The sequence below is a fragment of the Nycticebus coucang genome, chromosome 3 (genome assembly GCF_027406575.1).
Source record: "Nycticebus coucang isolate mNycCou1 chromosome 3, mNycCou1.pri, whole genome shotgun sequence".
Classification (NCBI taxonomy): domain Eukaryota; kingdom Metazoa; phylum Chordata; class Mammalia; order Primates; family Lorisidae; genus Nycticebus; species Nycticebus coucang.
The window spans coordinates 151,225,801-151,238,002 of NC_069782.1; the positions used below are offsets into that span (position 1 = coordinate 151,225,801).

At 44.3% G+C, this 12,202-nt stretch overlaps 1 protein-coding gene across 1 annotated transcript; it reads right to left on the reverse strand.

The window, feature by feature from the left end:
- Positions 1–5,629: 5,629 nt before the first annotated feature.
- Positions 5,630–7,323, reverse strand: C3H10orf120 (chromosome 3 C10orf120 homolog). Its single transcript, XM_053583525.1, has 3 exons — positions 7,121–7,323; positions 6,835–6,910; positions 5,630–6,319 (listed from the first exon to the last, which is right to left on the reverse strand). Exons 1-3 carry the CDS (start codon positions 7,321–7,323, stop codon positions 5,630–5,632), a joined length of 969 nt encoding a protein of 322 aa, XP_053439500.1.
- Between the last annotated feature and the right edge of the window lie 4,879 nt (positions 7,324–12,202).

Sequence of the window (12,202 nt, forward strand, 5' to 3'; positions counted from 1 at the left end):
TTTATGCAAAAACTTACTATGTCTTGTAGGTAATATATCAAATGTATAGTACACCTTTCTTGACATGGATAGAAGTTCATGTAATAAAAGACTTGTCTCTCACAGAAAGTGATTGTAGTCTTGTTCATGTGCGTCACTCTCCAGACACACTGACATATACAGCACATGTTCTGCATCCCAGAGACTTCCCAGTCAGAAGGGAACTGGACCCGGCTTACACCAAGTCCCACAGCAGCTACAGAACAGACCCAACAGGCAGGGTGGGGCAGCTGCAGGCACTATGAGGCCCAGGTTCCTCCCTGACAGCAGTGACCACCCTGGTGTCCCAGGGAGGGGGAGCTCAGGCCTGGCCTCCAGCGAGGGAAGTCTGGGGAGAGCAGAGGAGGACGCACTGAGCAAGAGGCTGTGTCAGTGCTGGTGAAGGGTCTTCCTGAGTGGGGTGAGCTGAAGGGCAAAGAGAGAAAGATGCTTCCTCATGGTCTCTCTGGGCATTGCTGGTCCAGAGATGTGTGTACTGGGCCAGGTTGGAGCAGGATGGCTGGCTGGAGAATTTGAGAAAATCAGACACAATCTTGGACCTCATATGAGTCTCTTCCCATGTCAATTACCCCAGCCCTATCAATTCTTCTCAAGGGAGGAGGGGGGGACTTTTCCTTCTCTCCTCTCTGCACAGGCTCTGCTGTTGTTAAGAGGCTTCTCAAGTACTCCCTTTCAGCCCAAAATAAATTATAAAGTCTTTTTCCTCAAGAAAGACAAGGTACTCTAAGATAAATTCTGGTGCTAGCTCTTAGCGGTTATGAATTTCATCTCATTACAAGTGCATAATCATGTATTGAGGTACAGACAGTGTGTAGGGTACTGGAGATAGAGTGGCTAAATTGGGCCTAGGCACTGGTTGCAAAGGGGTCTCCTTGGGCAATGGGTCATATGTGTGGACAGACAGCATGCAGAAGGATGGGGCCAATCAGGTGAGGGAGCAAGGTCAGGTTGCCAGGGGTCCCAGAAGAAGGCAAGGTGGCCAGTCCAGGGGTGGGTCATAGATAGAGCACAGTCTTTTCAGGAAATGCACCTAAAAGACCAGCCACATCCGAGGTGCTGCTGGCCAGATGTTTCATCCCAAAACCCTCTGGCTTGTTTGACCCCAGCTTGGTCACCCAGTTCAGACACTACATTCTAGTGTCCTAGATGAGCCCATCTGACCCTACATGGCTCTTCTGAGTTTGGGGGGAGACCAGATTAAACCTTGCATAGGGGTTGGGTGCAGTGGCTCATACCTGTAATCCCAACACTCTGGGAGGCTGACATGGGAGGATTACTTGAGCTCAGGAGTTCAATAGACCCTGAGCAAGAGTGAGACCCCATCTCTATTAAAAATAGAAAAACTAGCCAGGTGTCATGCTGTGTACCTGTAGTCTCAGTTACTTGGAACGCTGAGACAGGAAGAGTGCTTGAACCCCAAACTTTAAGGTTGCTGTGAGCTAGGCTAATGCCATAGTATTCCAGTCTGGGAAGACTGGAATACTCTGTCTTGAAAAAATAAATAAATAAATAAAATGAAACCTGTATTGAGAATGAGAAAGAATGAGAAAGCTAATGGGTCTGTTTCCAAAAGCAGATCAAGGTAAAACCAACACCAAAATTTAAGTGTAAAGAATGTGGCTCATTCAAGGTGCTGGTGAATGTAATCCTCCCATGTTAGCCGGCCCCATATACTGAAGGTGGTGGGTTCAAACCCAGCCCCGGCCAAACTGGAACAAAAAATAGCCGGGTGTTGTGGCCGGCGCCTGTAGTCCCAGCTACTTGGGAGGCTGTGGCAAGAGAATCGCCTAAGCCCAGAAGCTGGAGGTTGCTTTGAGCTGGGTGACGCCACAGCACTCTACTGAGGGCGAAAGTGAGACTCTTTCTCTAAAAAAAAAGAAGTTCTGAATTTTTCAATAATGACAACTTTAAGCCTATTTTAAAAACTGTTGGATTCCTTTCCTGTTATCTATTATTTCTTCTTGTCTTTGTCTATTGTATAACCCAATACTGAACTTTTGGTCAAAATGTAATCTGTCATTTGTTCCCTAAAGCTGCGACTTTGCTAATCACAGTTCTTAGGGAATAGGGACTGTTAGAAATTTCAAATTAAATGACTCCTTACCAGAAGTGTCTTTTGTTTCAGTGTCAATGTCCAAAGTCTTTCTAAATCCCTCATCGCCATTAGCATGGTTTCTTTAGCATAAGACTCTTGCAGAGCCTTGTGGTCACTTAATCTTATCAGATACTATTATCTGCATTTATGTACCTCCAAGTAAGTGGTAAGGATGAATACGTACTTATTCATACCATAGGGTATTTCTTGAATCTTTAAAAATCAAATCTGAACCTACATTTATCTTCATATGCACTTCCTAAAAGATGGCACACACACACACACACACACACATACACACACACGGCTACCTGTGGGTTATTTCTGGATGGCTCCAGGCAATTAATGTTTATTGTGATTAATACCACATTTACCAAAAGGTTGTTATTGACAACAGTTAGTAGGAAAATATGTTGGTCTTCTGTTAATCACTTCTTTTTCCAAAAAATCGGATTTATTGTTAGAGTTGACTTCAGAACGTCAAAGAATTTGACTTAGTGAAAATATCTCTACACCAGCACCACATGGCCTTTTAACACAATAATTAGGTTGTAACTGTCCTCACTAAGAAGATGCTGAGGAGTAGACAAGTATTTAGTCACTAGTAACTCCATCGAACACAATTGAATGAATCCGAACTGGACCTTGGTAGCTATCTAGTTCGATGCACTCATTTAACAGATGGGAAACTGAGTCATGGAGACTACTGGCTTACCAATGCTGCACAGGTTGTTGTGAGCAGAGTGGTAAGACGTGCACTGATTTACTCATCTGTCCTTTCAAGAACTTCCTACCACATTGTATAGCTTATCCTAATCAATATTTAGGGTCCACATAAATAGCGTTTAGTTTTTTCAAACTGGCTTGAGTTTTCAGACAATGCTTTGATATTCACAATTTTTTTAAGGAAATTTCAGCATTTATTTTTTATTTATTTATTTATTTTTTTTTTTTTGGTAGAGACAGAGTCTCACTTTACCACCCTCAGCAGAGTGCCATGACGTCACGTGGCTCACAGCAACCTCCAGCTTTTGGACCTACACGATTCTCTTGCCTCAGCCTCCCGAGCAACTGGGACTACAGGCGCCCACCACAACACCCAGCTACTTTTCAGTTGCAGATTGGCCGAGGCCAGGTTCGAACCCACCACCCTCGGTATATGGGGCCGGCGCCCTACTCACTGAGCCATAGGCGCTGCCTGATATTCACAATTTTATACATATGTAGGAAATTATATCAGCATTGGAAATATTTCTCTTCCCCCCCAATTTTTTACTCTGCCTCAGTTAAAAAGTTCATCCATTTCTTGGGCTTACAGTGATTCTTTAATCAAAACCCACTGATGATTTTGGAATAACTCTATATTTCCTGGAATCACGGTCTCTGCATGGTAGCTAGGTCATACAGTCATACAGTACTTCAAGATGATTTCTCTTAACTTGCAGCTGTGGGCAAGAGAATTACTCTAAGCCTACTGCTAATGGCTGTCCTTTGCTTAGAGGGGACCCATGGTTCGAAAGAACTGATTGTGAAAAACCCACTGAGCGGAAGGAGCAGGAAGGGAAGCCGATCTTGCCACAGGCAGCTGCAGGTCTCCCGGGCAAGTTTAGTGTCTGCTCAAGTCTGTGGGAGTCACTGAGGACAGAGTGTGAATGACCAAGAGACCTTGTGTACTTCAGATGCAGATAATAAATGAACATGTTGTACTTTTCAAATGCTCAATGTGCTGGCTTAGATTTTTATCTTTTGGGGGGAAAAAATCCTCATTTGTTCTAAATGTCCAAAGATGCTGCACCTCATCTCCATGCCTAGAACTCAAGGTTGAACCCAAAGATACTTAAGAAGTTGGAGGGTCCATTTCCCTGTTCAGTCGGGGTCTGGCTGTCCCCCACTCCCTAACTATCTCAGGATTGATAAAATGGCCTGGTCATTGTGGGCCAGAACACAATCTGAAACAGTTACCTGAGGCCATGGACAGTGGCCAGCTGTCTTCAGTCTTGTTTACTGGAATGGAAAAAGGTGAGGAGCTTTAGGCTGAATGTCCAGGTTGTTTATGGGCTGTGTTGTGCTTCTGATTTGCCGAAGCCATGAAATTCTGACAGAAGGGCTGTGAGCTGGCAGGGAATTATGAGTGCGGCTGCCTACAGGTGTGAGGACCATTGGTGAGGAGGACCATTGGAGCTGAGGGTGTCGCATGAAGTGCACAATGGGCAGTGTTGCATGTGTGTTTGTGTGTGTGTGTGTGTGTGTGTGTGTGTGTGTGTGTGTGGAGGTGGCAGTGCATAGGGGAGGGGTCAGCCAACTTCTAGCTTCAAGTTCTTCCCTTTCATAAGAATTCATTCTCATATTTTGTAGCATACCTGGGAGGGCCAGCCCTTCTCTGGGCTATCTTCCTTGTTGACCACTAAGCCTCTGTAGGAAACAAGAGCACAAGTTGTGATAAGGTCTTACTGCCCTGTTGTCTTCTAGAGCTACCTTAGGGCACAGACAGGACCTCTGCCCATCCTCAGCAGTTCCTCCCAACATATCCAAAGGAGCCATGCATGCAACAGCTCCGCCTACCCTGTGGCTGCACCTGACCTGATGGGAAGGGTGTGGCAAGGAGATAAGGCTGGGATATGCTGGCTCTGCCTTTCAAGGCAAAAGCAGTACACCCAGCAGGAAGTGAGGAGCATAGGACAGACTTCTAACTCTTAGGGTTGGGCAGCCTTCTCCTTGAACAGTGTTCTTTTCCCAGTCTGGTCCCAGCTCCAGGGGCTCTGTGGCAGATCCATTGAAATAATGGTTCCCACTGTACCTGCCTCCATGCATTCATGCCCTCTGCAATATGGCCTTCCATCAAGAGATGAAGTTCATTTGCCCACCCTTGAATCTGGGATGGGTCTCCCATCTTACTTTGGCTGACAGAAGGTAGCAAGAAGGGCGTTGTGCCAGTTCTGAGCCTTGATCTTACGATGCCTTGCTCACTCTCTTGACTCTCTAATGGCCCTGTGAACAAGGCTGGGCTAGCCTATTGGAAGAAGGAAAAATGTGGCCCAGTTGCCCCCTTGGGCTCTACTGAGAGTTTCCAGCCCCCAGAAGGAGAGCCACCTACCTGGGCCTAGTTTAAGTTGCTGACCCACAGAATTATAAGCTAAATTAATGACTACTGTTTTAAGCCACTACATTTTGGTATGATTTGTCTCACAGACATAGATAACTTGTATAGCCCCAATGGAAGTAGGTGAAAAAGAAGGCTTGAGCCATCTTGAGGGTGGAAGTTAACAGCCAAAAGTTGCCTCAGCAGCCAGGTCTCACCCTGAAGAGCTTCTGGAGACTGGGCAGGGAAAGCCAAGGTCCTGGAAGAAGGTGGGGTGAGAAGGAGCCTGGGGCACAGCTGGCAGGCGGACTGAGGACCAGGACCCCTGGTTACCCCGGGGAATAAATACAACTGTAATAACTGTAAGGAGCTGCTTTCTGCGTGTGCTCTTTCCAGATACTCCCTTTTCCCAGACTTTAGGCATTGGCTGCATCACTGCGGTGGGCCCTCCGGGATATAAAATCCTGATTCATTAGCATTAAGTCTCCTGGGAATTCAGCTAAGTGGAAAAGACTTCGGTTTGTTAGGCCTGTGATGGACCGTTCCCGCTTCTTTTTGGAGATAAATGGTTTGCAATCTTTTGCGTAATATGCCAAGAACTTTTTTGGTTCTTCTGACTTGAAAACTACGTTCATTTTTATTTCTCGCCTTTCTGTGGTTTTGCCCTCTGCCTCCTCTTTCTCCTCTTGATTACCATTATTGTAATAATTGGGGTCATAATTGTCCCCTTGCCTGGTCTTGTCTTTTGCCATTGGGCTCAGCGCCCCTCCAGACGCAGATAAGGACCAACTGAAGCTTTCGATGTTGGGGAATAGCCGCTGGTTTCCCGGGGCTCGCGCAGTGCGCATGCGCTCTACATGCTTGAGGATGTTCGTCTCCTCCCGCTGTGGCATTTTAAACTCTTCTCGGGGCAAAATCACCTTCGCTGTCCATATTTTTTCTAGGGTTCCGCAAGGAGTATACACAGAGGAATGTTGGTTTTTATATTCCATTGCCCGTTTGTAGTCTAGAGACCTCAGCTGCAGTTCCCTGAGCATCTTCCGTTCCTCCTCTTGTTTATAAGCCAAAAGCCTTCTTGCTGCAGTGGTGTGAACGCCACCTAGACGCTGAAAATGGGAAGACGAATGTTGGAATCTCAGTGGCACAGGGACAGATGACACCCATGGAAAGAATGGGCTAGTGGCTGATTCTCTCACCATTGTGGTGAGTGTTTGAGCCCCGTGTGATAGAAAAGAGGGTGGACCTTTGGAGTCAAACAAGCTTGGGTTCAAAACCTGGGTCTCCTCTTAGCTATTATGAATTCAGAAGAATGTTATTGGCATGATAAGGTCTCTATGAGGCCTCAACAAAACAACATATGTGTAGAAGCAAGTGCAAGGTAGGGGCTCAAGGAATGACAGTCATCATCCTTTGCTGTCATTTATAGTTATATTTCTAACTGGGATTTAGAGGCAAGGATATTTTGCTGTACAAGTGTAAAAGCTGCTAGCAGATGTAGCCAACCTGAGTCCACTGTTTGGGTGACTTCTCTATTGTGAGTGGTTTTGTACCTTGGGGTATCCCTAACTAGACTGACTGGCTTACATGGGGTGTCTCTGTGTGCAAACTTCAGGGCACTTACTAGGATCTCTTTTTCCAAAGGAGAGTATTTCCCGAGGGCAATGCGAGGGTCTGATGTGCAGAATTTGGTCCATATCCTGGAAGGCAGAGAGGCAGGGATATTAGAACTCTGGAAACAGTCTTTCTAGGTTTTCCTCCTTGAATGGAAAACCTCACAATGGGAGAGTCTACATTAGCCAGGCTGAAACTACCAGAGATAGGGGTTTTTGCAGACCGCAGGCAGGCTCCGCCATTTGAGTGTGCCTTCTGATTTGAATGGACTGGACCAAAGTTCAGGTCACACTCACCCCAATGGGAATGCAGAAGATAGATCCTCTTTGCAATACAGGGAGTCTTCACCGTGAAAGGAAGAGCTGGTGTTAAACATTCTGACTGGTTTTTCATACTTCTTATTTGACTTCCCCTCTACCGTCTTCCTTTCATGGGGCCTTGGACCTCTAGCGTTTTGTTTTCCAGTCTTCTGATAGACATTTTCCCATTCTCTGATCATACTCTGGCAATAGGCTTGCAGCTGGGATGGGAGGTGTTCATGCCTGGAGTTTGTTTCTAAGACAATTTAATGGGGAGCCAAGGGACAGTCACAGACATTTTTTGCATCATAACTAGCCTACTTGGGGGCTATTGTGAGGTCTGAGTTTAAGGCATCAAATGATTCCCTGGAGTGAAATGGACACACACTACCACACTCCTGGCATTGGAGTTCGGAGGGAGAGAATGGGCAGAAAGCGACTCTGGGAGGGAAGCTGACCATGTTACTGCTCCTGGCAAGCCCTGCAGGACCACTCTGTTCTCACAAGATGAAGCCTCACGAAGCTGAAGTCTCTCTCTCAAGTGTTTGCCCTCCTCCTGTCCCTTACAGCCTCTCAAACTGATCAGTGCCACTCTATCCAGGATTCTCAGAATAAGCATTTACTGTTCACATCACTGTTCGCCCTGTATCTGGAATACCTGTCTGGCCCGTGATCACTTGCTTGTCTCCCAGGGCCCAGCTCAATGGCTGCTTCCTGTGAAGATCTCCTTGAAGAACAAGTCACCCTTTGTCCATGTTCTCATAGCACCTCCTGTGTCATGCTATAGCACCGCGTCACATACTGCCTTGATTGCTTAACATGTTGTCTCTCCTTCCATCAAAAGCAGGTGCCAACAGCATTTTATTCTCCTTTACAGTGCAGTTCTGTAGCATAGGGCCTCGTATACCAGACACTCAGCTTGCTGACTCAATAAACAGCCATCATCCTGGGTCTCTGGCTAAAGGTGAGGTCAAGAACGGTGCTGATGGGCATGGATGTTGCCACAACTTCTATAGAAGGTAAGTTTGCAATACATATCAGAAAGTGGAATTGCATTAATTCTTTGACCCAATTATGTGTACAAATTAAAATACGGGTATGTACAAGATTAGTCATGCAACCCTGTTTAGGGTGACAGCCCTAATGGTAAACTCAAGTGTCCATTGATAGGGAATTATGGTTACCCATATGATAGAATACCATATAGGAGTATAGGGCTGTAGGAGTGGTAAAGATAAGGAAGGAAGGTCTTTGTTTGTATGAAAATATCTCCAAGAAATATAGTTAAATGCAAACAGCCAGTTCCAAAAATACACAAATTATAGACTACCTATCTTCTTTGGGGAGAAAAAAATAAGCATGTATATTTGTATTTGTATAAAGAAATCCTGGGATAATATACAAAAGAGTAATAAAAATACTAGATAATTGACAGGTGAGGAAGTCAAGTCTTCCTGAGAGGGAGAACCCAGGATCATAGGAATAAGGAGCTATGCACGTTAAAGTCATAATCCCCTATACAAAGGAAGGTGGAGATGAGGGAGTGGTGGAGATGAGCCTTTTCATTGTATATACAATAATATTATCTTGAATTTAGAACTATGTGTATGTATTATGTATTCAAAAAAGGTAAATTTAAAAAGTAAGCAGCTCATGGAAGCAGAGTGCATATTGTCTCTGACAAGTACTGGTCCTAAAACTATCATTTGCCTCGACTTTCCCATTTGTTCCACACTCAGCTGTTAATTAAGGTGACCTCATATAAGCTATGTCACACCTAGGACATTGTGTACTCAACATGGTTTGTGACACAGTCAATGAATGAATGATGATGGAATATTGTACCCATCAAACATTAGGTCTTTGAATTTTTTCTAATAATATGACATAATAAATGCCAAGAAAGCAGTTAAATAAGAGTATGAAGTCAGACAATTAAGTTTGTGGACTCTTTCTCAAAAAAGTGCTTCGTACCTCATTGCTGAATATTACTATGGTCACCTTTGATATACCATCCCCCACCCCCACCTTGGGAAGCTATGTCTTGTGCCTTCAAAGCAATTCTGGAACTTTTTTTCTGGGATGGTCATCAGAACTGTCATCATATAAGGTATGACAATTAAGCTAGTGAACTCATCCTAGAAAAAGTGCTACCTACGTCATTGCTGACTATCAGTAGGGTCACCTTTGAAGTACTCTCCTGGGCCATATGGTGACCCTAGTGATAGCAATGAGGTAGGTAGCACTTTTTTCTAGAATGAGTTCTTGAACTTAATTGTCTAACCTCATATAATCTGGATACCATAAATATATACAAATAGGCAAGAGAATAAAAAGACTAGAAGGGAATAAACAGAGACATCAAGGTTACTTCTGGCTGTTGGCTTATGTGGCTATTCCAGTGCAGGTGGGGCACCAGTGGCCTGGTCAGCTCCAGATATTTAGATGGAGAAGCTGTGGCCCAGTCACAACAGGCACAGGCGAGAAAAGTGCCTCAGTCAGGAACCAGCATCAGTGGAGAGGAGGATGAGACAGGGCACGCCTGGCAGAGGTACTACCATGGCAATGGGTCTCAATACTGTTGGAAAATCAATTTTTCTTACACTCAGTTACACAAACTTCCATTTTTAGTTCACTTCCTTCTCTTCTCTTCTCACACTCTCTATCCCCAGTCTTTTTGCTTTTTATTTGTTTTAAAGATACTTCCCCTCAATCATTTTTATGTTAGTTTTTATTCTTGACTTTTGTCCTTACTTTTGTTTACCATTGTCAACCTCATCTCCTGGTTAGTTTTCAAAGTCCGCTCTTTAATTGCCTTTCATTTCAATCTTGTATTTTCAAAGCTTATTTCTTTGGCTTGCAGCCTTTATCATTTACATATATTTCATCTATTCTTAATATTTTTAAACACTCTTATCTGTTGTACTAGTCAGGGTTCTCCAGAGAAAAGAAAAAATAGGATGTGTATGTATGTGTAGAGAAAGATACTCATTTATTTTAGGCTCTCTTCTGCTGCTTATGTTTGGGTTGTTTCTGATTTGGGAGTGTTCTCGTACATGCCTCCTTGTGGTTAGCATGCTTTTCTGTTAGGTATGTACATGGGCATGGAACTGCTGGGTCATAGAGTATGTGTGGCTTCAATTTACTAGAAAATTCTCACCTCTATTTGAAAGCATCTCTACCAACTCTCAGTCCCTCTGCAGTGTATGAGAATTCCTGTGAACTTTTTTAATTCCCTACCCACACTTACTAACTTTATTTTTCCACCTCCTTTTCCTTTTATTTTCTGACTTACTTTTATAATGGCTATCAAGAAGTATGTGTGTGCACAAGCTAGTAACACACAAAAAGTTGGGGACTCCCCTCCTGTGCTCATCCATCCATGCAGCCAAGCCTTAGGCTCTGTTGCCCTCTGGTGGATCTTGCAGCCCATTAAATGATGGTTTCCTGTGCTGACATGGGTGCATATGTCCGGGTATTTCATGTGGCTTTGATTTGCATTTTTCTGGTTATGAATGAGATGGAACACTTTTTCTACTGGCCATTGAGATTACCCTTTTTGAAATGTCTATTCAAGTCTTTTTTGTTTTTTCTAGTTTTCGTTTTCTTCTTGATATGCAGGACTTCCTTTATATTCTTGACATAAACCCTTTGTCAAACCCTCTCACCTGTTTCTGTAAATATGTTGCCAACATCTTCTCCTACCAGTAACTCCCCTTTCTGCTTTTTAAAGGTGTCTTTAGTGAAAGGAAGTTTTTATTTTTTTTCGAGATGCACTCTACTTTGTCAACCTTCCATTGATGGTTAGTGCTTTCCATGTCTTGTTTAAGAAATCATTTCCTAGCCCAAGTAGAAATGATACTCTCCCATCTTTCATATTTTTATATGTATGGTATATAGTGATAGTCTCCTATATTCTCTAAAATGTTTTCTTTTGAACTTTTTTAATTCCCTACCCACACTTACTAACTTTATTTTTCCACCTCCTTTTCCTTTTATTTTCTGACTTACTTTTATAATGGCTATCAAGAAGTATGTGTGTGCACAAGCTAGTAACACACAAAAAGTTGGGGACTCCCCTCCTGTGCTCATCCATCCATGCAGCCAAGCCTTAGGCTCTGTTGCCCTCTGGTGGATCTTGCAGCCCATTAAATGATGGTTCTCCCAGGACAGATCTGCCACCTCCCCTTCTCCAAAGCTAAGTGTCTATGTAGACAGCCCCCAGCCCTTGTTGGTGGGAATGGTGCACTTTCCTGATATTTCATGATATCCAGGACTTAAATGAGGGGCTATGTATGTTAAAATCATAGTCCCCTATACAAATCCATTGGCTCTGGGCACACCACACTCCGGGACTGTGCGCCTCCAATGTTAACGTGCATAGAACTCTCCTAGAGATGTTACAGAAATGCAGAGTCTGATTTTGTAGGTCTGGGGTAGAACCTAAAAAGTTGCATTTCTAACAAATTCCTGGGTGAAGTCTAAGCTGTTGGTCCAAAAGAAACAAAATTGTGACTCTATGTGAGGCCACTGGATTAAGAGATACCACTCAAAGTATGTCCTCACACTGCCACAAGCAGCAGCACCCCAGAAATGAGACTCCCAGACACTGCCTCAGAACTACTAAGCCACAATCTGCATTTCAATTAGTTCCCCAGGATGAAACGCACATCATGGAGAAGTATAAAGGCTGCTGGCCTGGGCAACACCCATGGCCACTGCCTGTGAGGAAGCAGGTGACACATAGATGGCCTGTGGCCATGATTACACACTGCTCTGCACCAGCCTGCATCTGCCTTTTTAACATCAGGCTTTACTATCTTTACCTAAGTGGTTTCCAGCCTGAGCCTCCTCCCTTCTTGGCAATGAAAGGGTCTGTATTGTTTTGCCTCCTCTAGCTCCTTCCTTTTGGCACAGGGTTAAGAAGACACTGGTGCAGGCAGGGCTATGTTGTAAATAGTTTCCTAGGAACAGGGTCATCCATGCCCCTTTGGGGAGCCTTTTTTGAGAGGGAGAACCCAGGATCAGAGGAAGCCAGCTCACATTTAGACTTCAGGGAGAGATTTCAGTCACGTGGAG